This window comes from Ceratotherium simum, chromosome X, assembly GCF_057802395.1.
Source record: "Ceratotherium simum simum isolate JZ-2026a chromosome X, ASM5780239v1, whole genome shotgun sequence".
Classification (NCBI taxonomy): Eukaryota; Metazoa; Chordata; class Mammalia; order Perissodactyla; family Rhinocerotidae; genus Ceratotherium; species Ceratotherium simum.
This window is the reverse complement of record NC_141940.1, coordinates 12,553,688-12,574,500: the sequence shown is the minus strand read 5'-3', so window position 1 is coordinate 12,574,500 and position 20,813 is coordinate 12,553,688. Positions and strand designations below refer to the sequence as shown.

Genomic DNA, 20,813 nt, shown 5'->3' with positions numbered 1-20,813 from the left:
ATGCAGCTCAACTAGGAGACAGACTATCAAATCAGGCAAAAATGCAGCTTCACAAATAAAACTCATTAAATTCTTCCTCTTAGAGGATATATTAATTTGGGTATGGGTTAATCTTCCCCAGCTGATATAACTCCAAGTTTCTAGAATTTAAGTCAAAGACCAACTTCTTTCTTCCCTTCCAGTTGCTCATCCATCCAAAATACTATTTTCATTCATTTCACTGCCACCAAAACCTAGACCTTGCTTCCATGTGGCTTAATTACACTCAAGATAACCTATCTTTCATGTCATTTTAATGGAGCAGACTCTGGCTCTCTCAGGCACGGAAAAGGGTGCCAGCCTAGTGGCTTCTGGGTATACTTCAAGGGACTATTGAAACCGGCAAACGGCTATTGATGATTAAGCAGCTAGTAACTACGGGGGATTAGAATTTGCCAACTCAAAATATGTCTCTGCCTGAATGACATTTTGACCCCCACCCCCACTAACTGACCAAAGGAGTTTGGGATGGGAGGCCTGCCCCCAGAAAAGGCCATTACCATAGACAACCTCCAGGTACCTGGGTGGGTCTGCTAAGCCCCTTCTTAGTTCTGGTTACCCTTTATGAGAGACATTTACATTTGTAAAGAAAATCTCCATTTGTAGAGGTATCTTCTTCCCTGTACCAGGAAGAAGAGGGGGATGGCCTTACCTAGAAACTTATCAGAACAGAAGATGAGGACTTAAATCTGCATGATAAACTTACCCATTGTTAACTGTGCTGTTTAGGTAATATGCTATCTGACTCCCACTAAGTTCCTACAGATAACATCCCCCTGGAGCCGGGGTCACCATGGTAATGGGTGTTTGAGCTATTTTTTCAGGAACTGAACCCCTCGTCCGCTTCAGGCCAGATTGAGACCACCAACCCATAAACTGGGCCGAAGCAGACAAGTGTCCGATAAGCGACCTTTTGACTACAACAGGTTGGAACCCCACCCTCAGGGCATGCTAATGCTGCCATTCTGTGACCATGAGTCCTACGAAGAGCCTTGAAGCCTGACTACGCTTGCACAGATCATCAATTACCTCATCTCTCCCAACCTCCAATCATTTCAGACCACCTTGCCCCTTCCCCATAAATACCCGAGTCCCTATTTTCAAGGAAGCGGATTTGAGATTCATTCTCCCATTTCCACACTTGGCTGCCTTGTGAATAATAAACCCTCTCTCTCTGCAATCTCGACGTCTCGGTGATTGGCTTCTGGGCAGCGGGCAAAAGCGGACCTGGTGTGGTAACAGTATCACCCCCTTCTCAAGAAATCGTTGCAGATATGTGTATACAACACCTATTTCATGCACTGGGACAGGAGTTCAGGACACCTTCCGTACCTGCTCCAGGTGGGGATTTCTCTCTGGTTTATCCACGATCCAAAAGTAACTACTAAGCAGTTTTCATTTCCAGGCTTTTCTCTCACCTTTAGAACACACCATCTGAGACTCTGGCCCCTGCCACCACCCACGGCTTAACTTATAATTAACTCCCATAGAAGGAATTGCAATTTCCCAAAGCCCCAAACTGCCTTGGCTCAGGGTATTTCCACTTGACTGCTCACATCTGGAGTCCCACCTAGAGGACATCTCACCATCTTCCTGATACGACTGCTGCTCCCAGCCTCTACCATTCTAGGGGTAGGGGTGTGTCTTGCTTATCCTAGTATTTCCACGATTAACACAGTGCTTTCCAAAGAGAAAATACCCAATTAATGTTTGGTGAATAAACGAGTCAGTGAACAGGATCTTTCATTTATTAAGATTAATTCAGATTACTCCTAACTTTCTTGAATAAGCCAAGCAAATCCAGGTATATATCTTTTAATGTTACAGAACAATAGACTAAAGTGGTTAAGGGAATCCAAAAATTAACCACTCTTTACATTTTTTCTCTATTTTCTGCTGAGTTCTTTCATATTTCAAAGGAAATTTCTATTCCAATTTCATGTTATTTTGTTCCAGATCACAAAAGGAGATGGAAGGTTTGTTTTACAAAATACAATTTGTTTTACAAAATATCAACACTCTTATTCTTAAACCTGATTAAAAGCAATAAATGTGTGAGCAATGTCATTTATAAACTTAGATTCTAAAGCTAATGAAACTGTTAGAACAGCATTTGAAAAATATCCAAAAAAAAAAAAAGATAAACCTTCAAGTCACCCACACAGAACGGGAACACAAAGCCGTTGTACACTCTGTTTTCCCAGCCTGACCCCCGACCCTCTTCTACTTAGAACTTTGACTGCCCTTTTCAAAGAGAGTGAAGATTTGGGTTCATTCTTCAGTTGGGGCAGGAGAAGCTGCTGACCAACGCTGCGCAATGAACATGGCAGTAGGACTATCCACGGGGCCAATTGTGGCCCGGGCTCTCTCTTCCTCATCTCTTAAAGCCTTCTCATACCAGCAGGAGAAGGAAATGGGGTCAGTCCCTTTGATCTTGGCCAAAAATTCCAGAACTTTCACCTTGCTGGTTTCAGCATGGGCCCTTGGACCCCACACGAATTCATAGCGTGCAGGATCACTATTACGCACCTGCCGGTACTCCAGGTAATTCTCTTGCACCCAATCTCTGGTAATGAGCTTCCTGGGCTCCCCATAAATGAAGTGCTCCCTCCCAGCATACACTCCCATCGTATTCAGGATATCCCAGATGTCTTCCTCAGGGGCACAGTTGCCCTCTATGAAGATCACACCCAGGATGATTAACAGGAGGCCGTTTTTAGGCATGCTCTGGTTGTCACTAAGCATCTCATCATGGGTGAGGTCCAGTGAGTTGACAAGGACATAGGAGTGGATGGTGGGGTCCACTTCCTTCACGTCAAGGCCAGAGATCACCTCCAAGCACTTAGAAGCTTTCTTGAAGATCAGAGAAAATCGTTTCTTGTACCTTTTGATGACAATCTTCAGCATTTCTGCCTTTGTGATGGGCTCTTTCAATCGATACTTGAGGATCATGAAATGCACTAAATCCATCACCTTCTGATCTAGCCAGTCCCTGGGCAAGGATTCAGTATCTGTTGAGGTCTGCGGGGAGCTTGTATCCTCCTCTTCTTGGCTGCTGAAGCCTTCATCTGATGTGCTCCATAACATGGAGGAGAAGGAGCAGGAGCAGGAGCTCTGAGGATTCTGAGGAGGACTCAACATCACAGCGGCAGGCTCCTCCCCCTCCTCCTCCTCCTCTCCCTCCTCTTCCTCCTCCTCCTCCGTGATGCTTGGGATCACAGGAGAGGAAGGTGGGGAGGAGGAGGAGGAAGAAGAGGAGGAGGAGGAGGAAGACGAGGAGGAGGAGGAGGAGGAGGAGGTGGAGGGGTAGGAGAAGGTGAAAGAACATGAGGAAATGGAGGAGATATCATCCTCCTCCTCAGCTGTGGGATCCTGTGCTACCACCAGGTCCTGTATCTCATTTTGGGCCCAAAAGTCTGGCTCAAATGTGAGGCATGGACGCTTTGGAGAGTGAGACATGATGACTCTTGTTGGAGGCAGCAGGTGGAAGTGTGAGCAGGATGGTGGCAGATGGGATCCCACGGGCCTAGGGGAGAGAGGGAGAGGGTCAGCAACCTCAGCAGAGAAACACACCCTTGGCAGCTCTGACAAAGGCCAACTTACAGGTCTCCTCTTTAGGGGGTGCTCTAGGGCCTCACAGAGCTCCTGTCTTCCTGGACAGTTTGTCCCCTAGGAACCTGTAGGAGGATGTGAGAAAGCTCCTCAGGGTGCAGCCGGCCAGCACAGCCCAAGGCGTCCAGGGCTGACTGTGGGCCGGTGGGATCAGGCACTGTGGGGTCCCTCCTCTGCTGGCGTGGGTGGAGTCCTTGGTAGACATTCAGGGTGTGTACCTCACCCTTGACTCCTAGCACTGCCTGGACCTCCTCTGTTCTGCTGACCTGAGGACATGGGCCTTGTGGGAGATCAAGATTTGGTCACCCTGAAATCTCTCTCTTTACCTTGGTTGTTTTCTCTGAGGACATTTGACCTCTCCCAAACTGCCTAAAGAATTTAAAACAAAAGATCTGTTTCAGGAAGGAGTTATTATCATGATGGCTGTAAAATAGATGTTACAATAGGAAAGGCACCAACAAGCCCATCTTATCGGAAGTTCTGTCTCTCTGGCCACATTCTCTGGATGGCCCTGCAAGGAGTTGCCAGACAAACATTTACATTTATAAGGGAAATCTCCATTTGTAAAGGTATCGCCCTCTCTGTATTGGGAAGAGGGGGGATGACCTCATTTCTAGAGGCTTATCAGTGTGGAAGGTGAGGCCTTAAATCTGCATACTAACCTTACTCTTGTTTACTGTGTTTTAGTGGTAATCTCCCGTAACTGACTCCCCCCAACCCCAACATCCTCCTTTGTCATTGGCTGAACATGGTATTTAAGACGAGAATTTCTGCGATTGTGTTGAGAAACGCAGTGTCCCTGCTTTCTCCCATGTATACATGTTATTAAACTTGGTATTATTTTCTCCTGCTAACCTGTCTTGTTAATTATTTGGCCAGCCATAAGAACCTTAAAGAAAAGGGCAGAGGGAGATTCTCCCTCTCTCCCGACGACAGTTTTGGCGACGAGGATGGGATGCTAACTGGCTGGCAAGTTGCCTTCTCTGGCTGGAAGAACTGCCTTCTCCCTGGACTACTGCAGATGATGAGATACGGGAATGCCTGACAAAAGCCGGCAAAAAGGTAAGACTTCTTACCACGTCAGCCTCCCGGAATCTCTATACGCGGAGTCCGGTGGAAGGAAGTGGTGAGAATTTTTTCTCTTTCTAAAGTTAGATTGGCAGGAGAAAATATTTGGGAAACTAGTTTCTTGTGCTTTTAGTGACTCTGGTAAATTTGGCAGAGTACTCTTGGTTTTGATCTTGATCCTTTTTCCTCCCAGAGTAGTTTCTGTCTTGTTCTGTGTCCTGAGAAAATTTGGCTTTGTGACCAGTGAGAATATTCTCCTTGGTCTCCACCATACAGAAGGTGCATTTACCGGGGTGCACCTTGGTGGCCAGTCGAGTAGACTGGGGTTCAGAACTGTCTCTTTGTCCGGCTGTGCCAAGCTCTCAGGGGAGTTTGTCATAAAGGGCCCAGTCCATAAGGGCTTCTGTCGTCTTAACCTTTGTTGCTTGTTAGTGCTGGGAAAATCCCATTCTAGTATCGCCTGCCCGGTGTCACAGATTAGCGGGTCCGTGACTGGAGGCGTCCCACACTATTGTGGGAGACCGGAGACACCATCCTTACCGCCCGTGCAATGAAGGTCTTTACTTTCTCTGAATATCTTTGGGAGTGAATTCTGTGGATCATAGGGGTTACGTCATCTGCGCTCTCACCAGGGACGCCTCTTGCGTCCATGGTAAAGATTTATTCTAAGCGTGGAAAGTTACCTCGGGTCTTTCCTTAAAAAGGCATTTATTGGATCGAGTCACTACTGGAATAAATACACAAATGAAGATCCTACACGTCAATGGCCCGACGACAGATCCTTTGAATTGGGAAAATTTCTAAATTGGGGGAAAAAAATATATTTGAGAGCTCTCACACAATTGTTTAATTGGTACCTAAAAAAAGGCCAGAAAAAGGAAGGGAAAAATTTGACTAGACTAGACAAATAAGACCTTGACTCAGGTTACAATTGAATTGAGAACATGTAAAAGTGTAAGTGTTGATAAGATTATAAAGGTTGGAATGTTTGAGCTAATTTTATACAAAGAGGTTACATCAACTTTGCCTGAGTATGTTTTAAAATGTCTGACTGGGAATGCTTCCCTTGTCCAAAATTAGAAGACCAAGACCTATTGATAAAAGTCTTGATGAAAACTATGTCTAGAGGTATAAGGGGTGATGAGATTTACATGAAATTTTGTAGAAAAACTGATATCAGTTATTTCTATTACAGAACTGGTTAACAAAAACAGTAATTTAAACGATGGCTAATTTTATCTAATGTCTTATGAAGTCTTGTAGGCAATCTAAATAATTATTGGGAACAAGTAACTAAATAGTTGTGAAAAAGATGAATGTTGGATGAACTTTAAACAATAATTATGTGTTACAGTTGTTACAGCTTCCAAACTCTTTTTGGTGACTTAAAACTTTAGAGTTTTGCTAGATTTTATGATAAAAATTCTCTGAGTATCATCATTTCCAAATAAAATATTAGACATTGATTGCTAAATGTAGGTTTGTCTACTTTTGGCTTTTTTTTAATTACAGGAAAACTAAAAGGTGTTTTGGGTCTATTGGTAAACATGTCTTGTGTTTTATTAAGAGACTGTACTATAAAGTAACATTTCTAGAAGTTATGAAGTGTTTATAAATTTTCCAAGCCACAAGATACTAATGTAAAAGAAAGTTTATAATTGTTTACTTAGTTTTTACTTAGAAATTAAGCTTTCTAAAGGTTAAAATTCCTAATTAGTATATGTGATTGAAGCTACTAAAAATTAAGAAAAATATGTCTGTGCACAAGGAAAGTAAGACGTATAAAGAAGGTACAAAGAATGGAAATATTTTGTTTTGTTGATTAAGAAAGATAAATTTGTTCTCAAGTACTAGGAGGGAAAAGAAAGACATGGGACAAATTCTGAATGTAAAAAGAAAGTTATAGAAGGTCTGTGGAAGAGGAATTCTGGAAAAGGAGTTTTTCCATGGTTAAGTTGGCTAAGATTAAAATGAATTTAATTAAGTAAATGAATTTTAATATCAGAAGCAAGCTGGTACAAAATTATAATTTGGTCTTATTTCTCTTAAAGGGATAATTTTCTTGAACTTGATAAAGAGGTTATAAAAGATTTTTCTTTACCTTTGAGTAAGTCTACCCAAAAAAAAAAAAAAAAAAAAAAAAAAACCTGTTCAAATAATTTCCTGTGTTCAAAAGACTGAGTTCTCTCTATTAAGGCTTTTTGGACTGTTAATGCTCTGTTTGCTTTGACTTTTTATATTTTTGACAAGCTCCCCAAAATTCATACCTTAAATAAAGTCTTTTTACTTTTTTTCTTTGGGAATTTTCAAAGGGCCCTGGAACTTCTCAAAGAAATTTGCTCTCTTCCTATAAGGAGGAAGATACTAAACTTATTAGGCTTATTCAGTATGTTAAATTACATGGGAAGCATTGTCAGACAAGTGATGATAAGCCTGCTTAGGTGGTATTTTGTGGGTAAATGTTATTGATATAGGTGTTTTAAAATTGTATAACATTACTGAAATTCTGATCTGTCCTGGTTATCAGTCATAATTCTGGTTATTATTATTTTAAAGTGTTGTATGTCAAAAAATTAACCAAATTTCTTTGTCAATTGCCATTTTGAGGTCTTGTTGTTTACAGACATTTCTTTGCTCTGATGCTTTTGCAAAATGTTTCAACTTCAGAAAAATTCATGGAAAGGACTCTGACAGTTACACTGGAGTACAGGTTTCTGACAAACTTTCTGATCATAAAACTGAACTTGGTAAAAAAAAATTACAGAAATCTGATGGAGAAACTGACTTCATGAAGCTGCTAACAAAAAGACTGGGATCGAGAATGGATTACACAGGACTGAATGAACTGATAAGGATGATTATAATTTTTATGATTTTTCACTTGAAGTATTGCTGAATTTTTAATGTTTTTTTTTTTCAGATTTAAGGAAAACTTTTTCTCTTTTCTCCTGAGCTAGCTATGACTTATAGCAATTTGGTAAATGATACTTGTGTAAGTAAAATTGAAATATTTATCTTTTTCTCTCTATCTGATCCCTCGAATTTGGAAACTCTTAGTAAGTGAGTATTGTTGTTTTCATGGCAATATAGTTATTTGCATAAGTTCAATAAGAATCTGTTCTCCTTATAACAGGACACAATTGGAAACACTGGCTATATTACCAAGGTTGTGACTGGAACATCATATTTGCGATATAACCATACAGCTTTTGAGGAATGAAGATTGGACTTTATGGAATAAAGCCACGTGGAAATACTGGCCTGGTACCTTATGTTCCAAGCGGCACTTACCAGGATAAGTAAAGAAAGTCACTTATCTGGCAGGTACAAGGAAACTCGAAATATTTTTGGGGAACCTCAGAAGAGAGGAATTCACCCAAATCCTTAGGTATTGCAGACGAAGTCTGACGACAAAATTCTTGGCTTGGCTTTCCTGGCCTCGAGAGGCCTTTAAAGTTCAATCTGAGATTCCTTATAAAAAGTTCCAGCAAAGCAGATTTAAAAGAGCCTATGTGATCAATGGCTATTCTTGCTGTACTTATGTAAATAATTGGGCCAACTCTATTGGAACTAGACTTATTTTGCAAACTAGTTAGTTTTAATTTAGCTATCTTTGATAAAAATGAGGGTGATTTTAGAGAGAAAAATTATATTTCAGTAAAAACTGTAGTATACATTTGCGGATATTAGATCCTAGTTTTGCTAATTGTCTTTTGAGGTTTTTGTTTTATATCTGTTGACTGGACTGGATCCTGATTTCTTCTAGTCTCCTGAAATATCTGGCTACAGATATCCAAACTAACGTTTTTGATTTTTTCCATCATTTTCATTTGAAATCACTGAAAACTGAACCTGCCCTTTTTCCTGAAGCCTTACAAACTGAAGCTGATGGACTTGATATAAACTTAAGAGATGACCTGACGACACCATCAGAGACATTTTAAACTGCAAAAGATACTTTGACGCTGACATCTAAAAATCTTCTTAACTGGCTGTCCTCTTAACTCAAACTCGTTTCCAATTTGCTCCAACCATTAACCTTGTTTTTTTTTTGTTTACATAGAAATGCTTCTATTAAATACTTGATTGCTTGCTTCCATAATATAGGCATAACCTTGAGAGCCCACCTGCATCATCACCTTCTAAAATGAACTTAATTGAACTGATCTATTATCAGGACTAAGAAATGTGTTCAGTGAGAGGAAACAACCTACCAACTCAGCTTCTGGACTATGAAACTTCTTTAAGTTTCAAAAGGACTGTGAAACTTTTAGTTTCAAAGGCGGGACTGTGGGAGATCAAGATTTGGCCACCCTGAAATCTCTCTCTTTACCTTGGTTGTTTTCTCTAGGACATTTGACCTCTCCCAAACTGCCTAAAGAATTTAAAACAAAAGATCTGTTTCAGGAAGGAGTTATTATCATAATGGCTGTAAATATAATGTAAAATAGATGCTACAAAAGGAAAGGCACCAACAAGCCCATCTTATTGGAAGTTCTGTCTCTCTGGCCACATTCCCTGGATGGCCCTGCAAGGAGTTGCCAGACAAACATTTACATTTATAAGGGAAATCTCCATTTGTAAAGGTATCGCCCTCTCTGTTTTGAGAAGAGAGGGGGATGGCCTCATTTCTAGAGACTTATCAATGTGGAAGGTGAGGCCTTAAATCTGCATACTAACCTTACTCTTGTTTACTGTGCTCTAGTGGTAATCTCCTGTAACTGACTCCCCCCACCCCCAACATCCTCCTTTGTCATTGGCTGAACATGGTATTCAAGACGAGAATTTCTGTGATTGTGTTGAGAAACGCAGTGTCCCTGCTTTCTCCCATGTATACATGTTATTAAACTTGGTATTATTTTCTCCTGCTAACCTGTCTTGTTAATTATTTGGCCAGCCATAAGAACCTTAAGGAAAAGGGCAGAGGGAGATTCTCCCTCTCTCCCGACAGCCTCATACCAAGGCCCTCACCTGATGGTTCCTGGAGCCCCTGACAGGTGAGGAGGGGCCAGGCTCTGTGAGGTCCCCACTGCTCTGGAGTGGATAGTCCCTTCTGTGCTAAGTTTCTCACCTTTCCCCTAACAAGGCCCGCTCCACCCCACCCCCACCTCTGCTAGCCTTAGCCAATGAGGAGGAAATGAAGGGCGACACATTCGACCACACTTACTCAGGGCCTCCCAGGGTGACAACAAGGGCTGGCCAAAGTCTGTGGGGATCCCTCTCTCCTAGCTGAGGGTTACACTCATTCCTCACACTGATGTCTGGTAGGGCCTGGGACTCCTCCCTCTGCTGTCCTGAGCCCAGCCCCTTCAAAACAAGCCCTTGCCTCCCTGAGACCACCAAGAAGGAAGTGAAGACGCACCATATCTGGCCACTATGCACCAGGGCCTCCCAGAGCTGACAGCAAGGGCAGGGTAGGGCTGGGTATGCCTTCAGTTTTGGGTGGCGGTGTGCCCTCAGTCCTCACTCGGTCCTTACTTTAAACCGTGGCAGAGTCTGGGACTCCTCCCTCTGCTGATCTGATGTGGCTCCCCCTCAGACTGCTGCCTCCTCAGAACCGGGCCCTGACCTCCCTGAGAACCCCTGAACAAAAGTAAGGAGGCACCACATCTTGCCACTCCTGCTAGCTCCTTCCAGTGCCAAAAGCAAGGGCTGGCCCCACCTGTTCTATGGTGGGGCTATCCTCAATCCTCCCTCATTGTACTCATCGTTACTCCTGGCAGGGCCTGGGCCACCCCCTGCTGACTGGACGTCACCCCCTCAGACCATGACCTCACCTCTCTGAGATATCTCACTCACCCTAGCAGAAAGGGAGGGCATACCATATCCAGCCAGCCCTGCCTGGGTCCTCCCAGGGCTGAGAACAAGAGACAGTCAGACTCCGTGGGGTGTCTTCCTTCTGGGGGGGGGGAGTACCTTTGGTGCTCACCAAGGGTCCTTACCTTGACACCTGCTAGAGCTTGGGACTGCAGCCTCTTCTGACCTGATGTGGCTCCCTCAGCTAACCTGCCTTCACACTCAGACCAAGGCCTTCACCTCCCTGAGACACTCAAGACAAAAGTAAAGAGACATCACATCTAGCCACCCCTGCCGGGCATCTCCCAGGGCTGACACAGGGGCTGAACCCCATCTGTTCTGGGATGGGGGTTCCCGCTGTCCTCCCTTAAGGTATTCTTTACTCCTGGCAGGGCCTGGGCTCACCGCCTCTGGTCACCTGAAATCACCCTCTCAGATCAAGGCCTCACCTCCCAGAGACACCTCCACCCACACCATGCAGGAAGCGAGGGCAGACCACATCTGGGCATTTCTGCCCAGATCCTCCCAGGATAGACAGTGGGGACAGGGTGGAGTTTCTGTGAGGCCCCTTCTGTCTGGGTTGCGGGGGTACCCTTAGTCCTCCTTCAAGGTCCTTACCTTATCTTGACTCCTCACAGATCCTGGGACTCCTCCCTCTGCTGATGTCACCAGCTCAGACCAAGGCCTTCACCTCCCTGGGACACTCCAGACAAAAGTAAAAAGACACCAAATCCAGCCACCTCTGCCTGGGGTCTGTTCTGGCATGGGGAATACACTCAGTCCTCCCTCAAGGTATTCATCTGTACTTCTGGCAAAGCCTGGCCCACCCTCTGCTGACCTGGAGTCTCTCCCTCCAGCCAAGACCTCACTTCCCTGCGACACTCCATCCCCTTGACTCCTGGTAGAGCATGTGGCAGAAATGAGAGTTCCTCCCATCTGGCCACCCCTGCTCAGATCCTCCCAGGGCCTTCTGGCCTCACCAAGCGTGCTTAACTCGACTCCCGGCAGAGCCTGCGACTCCTCCCTCTTCTGAACTGATGTGGCTCCCCCTCTGACTGTCGCCTCCTCGGACCAAGGCCCTCACCTCCCCCAGACAAAAGTAAGGAAATGCCACATCTGGCCAGCCTCGCTTGTGGTCTCCTGGGGTTGACAGGAGGGGCAGGGCGGGACTGGGGCCCCCTCTCTCTAGGAGCGGAGTGTCTTCAGGGCAGAATGAGGCCACAGCTACCCGGGGTGGGAGGTCCTCTCAATCCTCCCTCACAGTCCTCTCCTTGATGCCTGGCAGGGCCTGGGACTGTACCTCCTATTAACCTGAGGTCACAGCCCTCAGGAAAAGCCTCACCTCCCTCAGACTCCCGAAGTGGAAGTCAGGAAACACCACGCTTGGCAACCCTGCTGTGTGGCCTCCCAGGGCTGACAGCGGGGACAAGCTTCGGCGAGACCCCTCTCTATGGGGCGACAGGTCCCCTGAACCCGCCCTCAGAGTCCTCATCTTGACATCTGGCAGCGTGCGGTGCTCCTCCCTCTGCTGAACTCAGGCCACCCCCCTCAGACCCAAGTCCTCACCTCCCCGACACCCCCTCCCCAGAAGAAGGTGAGGGGGCCGCATGCAGTCACCACGCCCCGTCCTCCCCTGTTGACAGCAAGGGCAGAGAAGCTCTGGGCCCCATCGGCTCCGGGGCAGCGGGCGCCCTCAGTCCTCACACTGACGCTGGGTAGGGCCCGGGACTCCTCCCTCTCCGGACCTGAGTCCTCGCCCTCAGAAAAGCCTCCCGTCCCTCAGCCTCCCAGCATGGAAGTCCGGATACACCACAACCCGGGCCCCGCCTGGGGCTTCCCGGGGAGGACAACAGGGGCGGGGGAGGGGCCAACCCCTCTCTCGGGCGAGAGCGCCACTGCGGCCCGGCCTCAACGCCTGGCAGGGCCTGTGACCCGTCCCTCTCCCGCCCCGAGACCCCCACGTGGAAGTCGGGCCCCACCGTCTCGGGGAGCCCCGCCCGGGCTTGCTCGGGGCCCGCAGCCGGGGCACGCCAGGGCCGCCGCGCCCCTCGTGCAGGGAGGTCTCCCCGTGGGCAGCGCCTGGGACGCCCCTCCGCTGACCGGAGTCGGGCCCGTCAGACCCCCAAATGGACGTCACGGCCGCCACAGCGCACCCCCTGTGCTTGGGGGGTCTGGGACTGACAGCAGAGGCAGGGCTCGGCCCTCTCTCTGCGGCGGGAAGCCTCCCCCTCCTGCCTCAGGGTCCTCACCTCGCAGCCGGGCAGAGCCTGGACGGCCTCTCGACCGACCTACGTCACCCCTCAGACAAAGCCTCACGCGGCTGAGACGCCACATCCGGGAACCCTGCCCGGGGCCTCCCAGGGATGACTGCAGGGGCACGGCGGGGCTGGAGTCCCTCCGTCTGCAGTGGGCGGTGCCTCCACGCCTCCCTCAGGGTCCTCTCCTTGATGATTGGCCAGGCCTAGGGCTCCTCCCTCTGCTGCTCTGAAGCCCCACCCCGCAGACTCCCAAGATACAAGTCAGGAAAGGGAACATCTGGGAACCCTGCCTGGCCCTCCCAGGACTGGCAGTTAAGGGCAAGGTGCGGGGTGTTGGGGGGGGCTCCCCTCACTCCTCCGTCAGGCTCCTCGCCTTCTGCCGGGCAACACCTGGGACTCCTCCCTTCGCTGACCTGAATCGGGGCCCCTCACACGAAGCCTCACGTCCCTCAGACCCCCAAATGGATGTCACGAGACGCCACAGCGGACCCCCTGTGCTTGGGTGGGGGTCCGGGACTGACAGCACAGGCAGGGCTCGGCCCTCCCTCTGCGCTGGGAAGCCTCCCCCTCCTGCCTCAGGGTCCTCGCCTTGCAGCCTGGCAGAGCCTGGGCTCCTCTCGCCCCACCTAAGACGACACCCCTCAGAGAAAGCGTCCTGTCCCCCAGACTCCCGAGATGAAAGTCCCCACATGCCACCTCTGGGAACCCTGCCTTGGGCCACCCAGGGATGACTGAAGGGGCCGGGCGGAAACCGGGACGCCCCACTCTGCCCGGGGTGGAGAAACCACTCAGTCTTAGCTCCGAGTCCTCACCCTGACTCCTGGCACTGCCCGGGTCGCTTCCCTCTGTTGACCTGAGTTCATGGGCCCCAGAACATGCCCCTCCCCTTCCCTGAAAGCATCAAGGTGGAAGTGAGGGAGCATCATATCTGCCACTATGAGCCAGGGCTACCAAGGGTTGACATCAAGAGCCCCGGGGCCCCGGACCCCCCAGGCCACTTCCCCTCATCTGAGATTGTAGCATACCCTCAGACATGTTCAAGATATTTATATTTACTCCTGATAGGGCTTACATGACCTCCGTTTTGCTGACCTCATGATGCGTCCCTCAGTCCAAGGCCCCCATTTCTCTGAGACTCCCCTTCTCGAAAGAGGACTAGGGGAGGAGCTGCTTCTGCCTGACTGCCCTGCCTGGGACCTCCCATGCAGACAGCATGGGCAGCTTTCTGTGGGTCTCCCTCTGTCTGGAAAGGGAGTCTCTTTGGTTCTCCCTCAAGATCCTCCTCTGGATGTCTGGCAGTGCCCGGGTCCCCTCCCCACTCCCGACATGGATTAGACACTCTAGCTGACCTTTGGTATTTAATATGAGTAAGAATTAAACCTTTGTTATATTAAGTGACTAAGATTTTGGATTTGTTTGTTTTCCAGCAAATTGTAGCATATCCTGATGGATATTCATGTTTTGCTTAGACTATATGAAGATCCATCCCTGAAGTGTGGAATGAAGAGCTATATATCATAATCTACAATGAATAAATAGATATTGTTGGTGCCTGAGATGGAGTCTTGCACTCTGAACTCCCAACCCATGCCCATCCTAAATTGTTGGGTGGGTGGGGAATAACTGAATGATAGAAACCAACGATAAGTTTGGGAACCAGAGATGAGAATACATCCATATGCCTGAGAGAATAAAAGAGGCAAAATTGCCTCCAGCCCAGAGTAGTGAGAGATGGAAGGAAATGTCCGAGTGATCTGTCTGGGAAGATGGGCCTAAGACTGTCTGACATAGTTACCATGCACTGTATTCTGTGCACAGCATATCAGAGGTAGTAGCGCTATCTGAGCATAGCACTGAAGAAGTAAAGGTCCTCTAAAAGCCCTACCTTGTTTCTTGAAGAATCAGAATAGTGGAAGGAAGCAGTTAAATGTTTCCCATGCCCCTAAGAGGGGCATGGAAGTGTCTTAGAGAGTTGGAACTAGAAAAGCCCTGTGGCTGAAATTGACAGATGACAAAGATGTGTTCTGCATGAATCAGCCACAAAGATCCTGATGGGATGATGCGCATCTCAGATGTCAGATGGACACAACTCTAGGGAATGTGACAGAGATTCTGAATTGATTAAGTTTTTGCCACATGCAAATTAAGTGCAATTATAGAAAAATGGTATTGTATTTCTTGTTCAGCTTAGCATTTGAACCAGGTATATTTATGTATCAACTATACCGATAAAAATGTCACTCTCTTACAAACCCACTTATGCTCCAATATGCTTTTTTGGGCGTAAGAGGAAGGGATGGAGTTATAATGAATGTGCTGAGAAATGAGCATGCCTTGCATCCCGTCTTCTCTATTCTGCAGAAAGGCCCTTGAGTTGTATATTGCTTGAGGGCCCATCATTTTCCTCATGGGCAATAAAAGTTGAGAACCACTGATCAAAGCCATTGTTCTGTTTGAGAACCAGTGTGTATAAATACCTTGCCATTGACTGAAATATAGACTGTGCAGGCTGGACCCCATAACCCGTGGTACAATAATGCTGAGTTGAGCTTAAGACAGCTTCTATTTCTAGATCATCCATTGGAGGTTAACATGCTTTTGGGCACTTGTTATAACAGAGGACATGAAGTCATTTCAGACATCAAGGCTGGTCCTATGTTATCCTATGCGCCAGACTGAATCTAAAAGAGGACAAGAAAGGGAAAAGAAAGAGGGAGAGAGACAGAGAGAGAGAGAGAGAAATAAAGGGGAAGGGAAGGGGGAGGAAGAATAAGGAGAAGGAGAAGAAGAAGAAAACAAAAGAAAGGAAAAGAAAAGAAAACTATCCCTAAACCTGAATTTGTAGAAAGCTTCAAAAGTCTGAGTTTTGGGGCCAGCCCAGTGGTGTAGTGGTTAAGTTCGTGTGCTCTGCTTTGGAGGCCCGAGGTTTGTGAGTTCAGATCCCAGGCATGGACCTACACACTGCTCATCAAGCCATGCTGTGGTGGTGTCCCACGTACAAAATAGAGGAAGATTGGTACAGATGTTAGCTCAGGGACAATCTTCCTCACCAAAAAAAAAAAAAAAAAAAAAAAAAAAGTCTGAATATTGACAACTAATATTTAAAAATAAAATTATTAGAAAGTCAGGTAGCTAAAACTGTTTTTGAAAAACATCTGGGCAACTGGAAAATACTTAGTAAAGTAATAATGACAATGATTATTTCTTATATACTTGATCCCCTACTGTATATTTTACACCAGATCATGTTTTTCCTTTAATGAAATTTCCAAAAGCTTTTCATCTTGATCAGAGTAAAATCCAAATTCCTAAGAAGGCTCTATATGATCTGGCCACCTATTAACTCTATGACTTCAACGCTTCTTCTCCTCCTGGATCGCGTTGCTCCATCACACTGACCAGTCTGTGATTCCTGTAACCCACAATGCATAAGTCCATCTCAGGGACTTTGCATTCTTCTGCCTGGAAGGTTCTTCTCCAAGATATCAGCTGTGCATCATCATTTTCTTCAGGTCTCTACTTAGAAGCCACTTTATTGGAAAGGCCATCCCCAATTTAATGGTGAAAGCATTATATGATACTTGTACTTTTGTCAAAAAAATGATCCTTTTTATCAGTTTCATCTAAGTACAGTGCCTAGAACATGTAAGCTTTCACAAATACTTAGTGAATTAATACATGTTAATCTGAGCTTAGTATTGCAGCCTTCAATATTAGAAAACATTGACATGTAGAGAAAAGAATGCTGAACTGCCAGAGAGTAACATTTGGGAACTGATTCATTCCTACATCTATAAAAGGGATGATACTGTCCATGCTAATTATTTGCACAGTAGTGCTAAGGCCTATTAAATAGCCAAATGTAGTACAACTCAACGTATATTAATGTTATACTCATTAGTATTACTCCTGTGACATTCATTAGAGGCAATATGGCACAAAGGTAAGGACATGGACCTGGTTCAAATCTGGATTCTGCTACTTCCTAGTTGGGTGATCCAGGTCTAGTTTCTTAACCTCTCTGAGCCTTAGTTTCTTCATCTAAAAGGTGGAAATAATAATAGAACCTACTTTCCAAGGTTGTTGTGGGAAACAGATGAATTAATATATGTAAAACTCTTAGCACAGGGCCTGGTACATAGCGTGTGTTCAGTCACTGCTAACTATACTGGTGAATATATTAGGATGTGGAAATTTATGGCATTGAACATCTAGGACCAAGATTTAGATTTTTACAAAATAGAAAGCACTGGACCTCATTGAAGCTAATACATTTCTAGCATAGAGTATTAAAACTGGAAGAGACCATAGGATCAAGGAACCCAATGTCCTCACATTTTTAGAAGAAAAAACTAGAATCCAAAGAGGGAAAATAACTTATCCAGCATCACCCAAATACTCAGTAGCAAATTTAAGGCAAGAATCCAGGTCTCAACACTCAGAAATATGCTAACTCTTCCTTCACAAAGCTGCACAGTGGGCTTGGTATAGCCTCTACAGTCAGTGCTGATGTCAAGGCATCAGGGGCCACAGGGTTTAGGACACCGTAATACTCATTAGATTTTCCCACAAATGCTTCCCCACATATATATATGCAGGTAAGAAACAGTGAGAATGCTATGCAAATTCAGCCTAGGACAAGTCCTTCAGCCTTTCTGCCCATTTCTCTCAACCAATTGCTGATGCCAAACTCCACCAATATAAAAATTCTAGAACTGCAATTGTCTCTATTGATGTCAGTAATATGCATGGAGTCGAGATTTCAATCTAATTTCATGAGTAAATCGTTTGTAGAATTTTTACATTTTATGGATCAAATAGGATTTTGAAAAATCGACTAGAAGTGAAATGCTAGTGATATCTTCTTATGAGTGGGGAAATGGTGGCATGGCTATAGGCTGATTTACATGCCATTTCCATCTCCAAGTGATAGTTAGGAGTGAGATTGCAGCTGAGGTGAACAATCATTCCAATTCTGGTGTCAGGTCCCTGGAGAAAGGAGATTAGACTCTTACTATCAGTTAATTCCAGAACTTAGATGTATTAAACACACACGTACAATGGTATTTACAGCAAAAGTATTCACCACCATCACTGTCTCTATTCCTGTTGATTGAATGACAAGTTCCTGCTGTTACTGTGGAGGAAATTGCTGCTCCGGTTCCCTGCAGAGGTGAGTTGTAATTTACTCAGTGGAGTGGCCTTCCAAAACATATCAACTCTGCTAACGTGGCCGTCTTACACTGTGGGAGTAACTTTTCTTTGGTAAAAACTTGCTGAGTAGATAACATGTATAGCCTTTTTAGTTCCACTATGAAGTCATATTATTTAATTGTATATACAGTTAGCTTTTTAAATCCTTAATGGCAATAATTTTTCCTTGTTCTTAAAGGAATAAAGCTTATTTATTTCTGTTTTTGACCTGGGAGCACATGGGCAGCACCTCACCCAAAATGGCATACCGAGCAAGGCTTTTCAGAGACAATAGACGAGATTATTGCTTAAATTGGTCCTTTTAGGACTAGCAGAAATTAACATCAGGAGGAAGAATATTCCCAGCACATGCAAAGAGGCAGAGAAATAAGAGATGAAAAGATCTATTTGGAGACTGCAAAGAGTTCACTTTTTGTATCGATTTGAATGTTGAGGTGGCAAGAGTTGAGCTGGGGCCAGATCTTGGAACACTTTGAAAATTATGTTAAAGAAACTTGAATGTCTTCCTAAAATTTTTTGAATCAATCTAGAAGGTTATGGGAAATCCTTGAAAGGTTTTGCATAGGAAAGTGTCATGAATAGTCTTTTTTGAGGGATGGGCCAAGGGACAGATGTGGGAAGAGATGAAGGTGGCTGTAAGTAAGTTTCATGCTTTTCAAATAGGGCCTTTCAAGATAAAAAAGATCATTCCAAAGTCAAGTGAATGTAAGTCTGAAATCTTCTGTCCCCAAATAGGAACTTTAGGGGTGTAGAACCCATGTTCATGAACTAGAGCTAAAGAAATTCTTATGTCTTATTTTCCTTATTTTTGACACTTTTGTTTTACATGTTAATAGCCAACAATGTTCCCATAAATTATTTTACTATTTCTTGTGAATCCTGTGTGCTCTGTATGAATGTTATGTCCTACATTGCAATTTAAGTAATCATTCAGCACTAGTAGTATCCATACCGTCTTTCTATAATCCTGAACCAAACTTCATGTTTCCTTTCATTGAAGAATAGGAGCAAGGTACAGTATGTGTAATTAAATTAAAAAAAAAACAAAACATTTTCTTTGTTGTTGTTATTGTTGTTCTAGCCAAGAGGAGCCTGAGAGAGATCACAATTTTTAAATAATAGCAATTTAGATGCTTTCTTGCTGCTAAGGCTGACCCAATGCTTTTAAATGTGAAAACAGTCTCTGAGGACATTTTCTATCAAAATAGATCAGCGAATCAATTTCTCAACATAGCCGATACTATCACCTAACTCTTTGATATCATTTGAATAGATACTCATGCCATTCTCTCATGGGCAGACATTTGAGCGCAGAATAAAACCTTGGCTCCATGGAGACATTTCATTATTCAAATTAAAAGTGATTTGATGATGAGATCAAGATGTAGAGCATATTAATTTGGTTTCATCACAAGGTTATAATACAACCCTAATGTTTCAATATTTTTTCATGAAAAGAAACTGTCGCCAAGTACAACAGTGATATTACTATTCTTTTATAATTATAAAGGAAGTTAATTAAAATGTTAAATCTGAATCTTCAACTTTAGGTTAAAAATGAGATTATAGAAAATCCCCCTATGTTTATGACACTATTTAAAAAATTGTACCTCCTTGAGTGCACTTATTCTTTACCTCTTTCAAAAATATTTATTGATTATCAGGTATGTGCTACTCATTATGCTAGGAAATTTTGACAAAATGTTGAACAAAAACAGACATGGTTCTCATGGACCTTATCTTCTAATTGTTAAAGTATATATTAATCAAATAGTCACATAAGTAAGTGTATCATTCCAATCTGAGAAAAAATTTATTAATGTCAAGAACATGGTTACATGGAGCGTATTAAAGAGGATCCTGACCTAGACTAGGGGGAAAGGTTGGCCAGGGAAAGCTTCTCTGAAGAAATGTTACTTTAGCTTAGACCCAAAACATGACTAGTCCCTGATTAGGTAAGGGGCATAGGTATCAGGGAACATTCGGAATGAATCAAATAGTATGTACAATACATACCTGTATGTACATACCAGTATGTACATACAGTACCGGATGGAAGGATAGAATGATACATTAAAGGAACTGAAATTAGGCTAGAGTGACCGGAGTGTAGAGGGTGAGGATGAGAGTTCTGCAAGAGGAGGCTGGAAAGGTAAGAGAAGGTCATACCGTACAGCACCTCATAGGTCATAATCTTAGAATTAACTAAAAATTTTGGTTTTTAAGAGTGTTGAGCCACTAATGACTTTTAAGCATGCAATTGACATTCTCATCTTTGTGTTTTGAAACACTCTAGTTTCAACAGAGAAAATAAGTTGAAGGATCTGGAGTAGAAGCAGGCAGACGAGTTAGGAGGTTATTGCAGTTGACTAAAAAAAGGATAGCCTAGGGTAGACTTATGACAGTGGAGGCTAAGGGGAAGACAGATTTAAAAGATGTCAAGGAAGCAACATTGTCAGAAGTTGATAAAAATTGGAAAATGTGTGGCAAGGAAGAGAAAAAGGTTGAGAATAGCTCTGAGGTTTTTGAGTAACACTACTGAATACATATGATATGCATACTTTAATGACTTCTGGATAGGACACTTTCATAAAAAAAGATCCAGATTCATTTGGAAACAGAAGTTACAGTATAAGGAAACCAAGACTGTTCCAAACTTCTACAAACAAGCTATAGTTCATACATCCACTTTACACATTAGAACCAAATGTGACTATCTTATAGATGCCATGCATTGCCGTGTAAATTGCTTTTTGTGTAGGTTACAAAGGTTGATTATTATTTACCTCTTCATCCATAAGTCACGTTAATTGCACCATCAAAATC

The 20,813-nt window shown here is 44.4% G+C and overlaps 1 protein-coding gene and 1 long non-coding RNA gene across 8 annotated transcripts; one reads left to right on the top strand and one right to left on the bottom strand.

Moving 5' to 3' along the window:
- Positions 1-1,780: 1,780 nt before the first annotated feature.
- LOC101388799 (melanoma-associated antigen 10-like) lies at positions 1,781-12,844 on the bottom strand. 3 transcript variants are annotated; one of them, XM_087427273.1, is made up of 5 exons: positions 12,765-12,844; positions 11,134-11,210; positions 10,662-10,767; positions 3,643-3,716; positions 1,781-3,565 (listed from the first exon to the last, which is right to left on the bottom strand). In XM_087427273.1, the coding sequence occupies exon 5, from the start codon at positions 3,496-3,498 to the stop codon at positions 2,311-2,313; it is 1,188 nt and encodes a 395-aa protein (XP_087283399.1). In that variant the 5' UTR covers positions 3,499-3,565; positions 3,643-3,716; positions 10,662-10,767; positions 11,134-11,210; positions 12,765-12,844; the 3' UTR covers positions 1,781-2,310. The 3 variants fall into 3 exon arrangements, with proteins under 3 accessions (XP_087283399.1, XP_087283400.1, XP_087283401.1); XM_087427274.1 differs by having other exon boundaries at positions 10,662-10,759; XM_087427275.1 differs by lacking the exons at positions 3,643-3,716; positions 10,662-10,767; positions 12,765-12,844 and having other exon boundaries at positions 11,134-12,717.
- On the top strand, positions 5,553-15,020 carry LOC147911743 (uncharacterized). Of its 5 annotated transcripts, none has more exons than XR_015550581.1 (3): positions 5,553-9,716; positions 11,154-11,614; positions 14,201-15,020. It is a non-coding gene; the product is annotated as an uncharacterized LOC147911743 (long non-coding RNA). The 5 variants fall into 5 exon arrangements; XR_015550583.1 differs by lacking the exon at positions 14,201-15,020 and having other exon boundaries at positions 5,553-9,373; positions 9,617-9,716; positions 11,154-14,171; XR_015550582.1 differs by lacking the exon at positions 14,201-15,020 and having other exon boundaries at positions 11,154-11,307; positions 11,524-14,171.
- Positions 15,021-20,813: the final 5,793 nt, after the last annotated feature.

What these genes read in the sequence shown, in the direction of transcription:
- LOC101388799 (XM_087427273.1), bottom strand. Translation starts at nt 3,498, where the DNA reads ATGTCTCACTCTCCAAAGCGTCCATGCCTCACATTTGAGCCAGACTTT.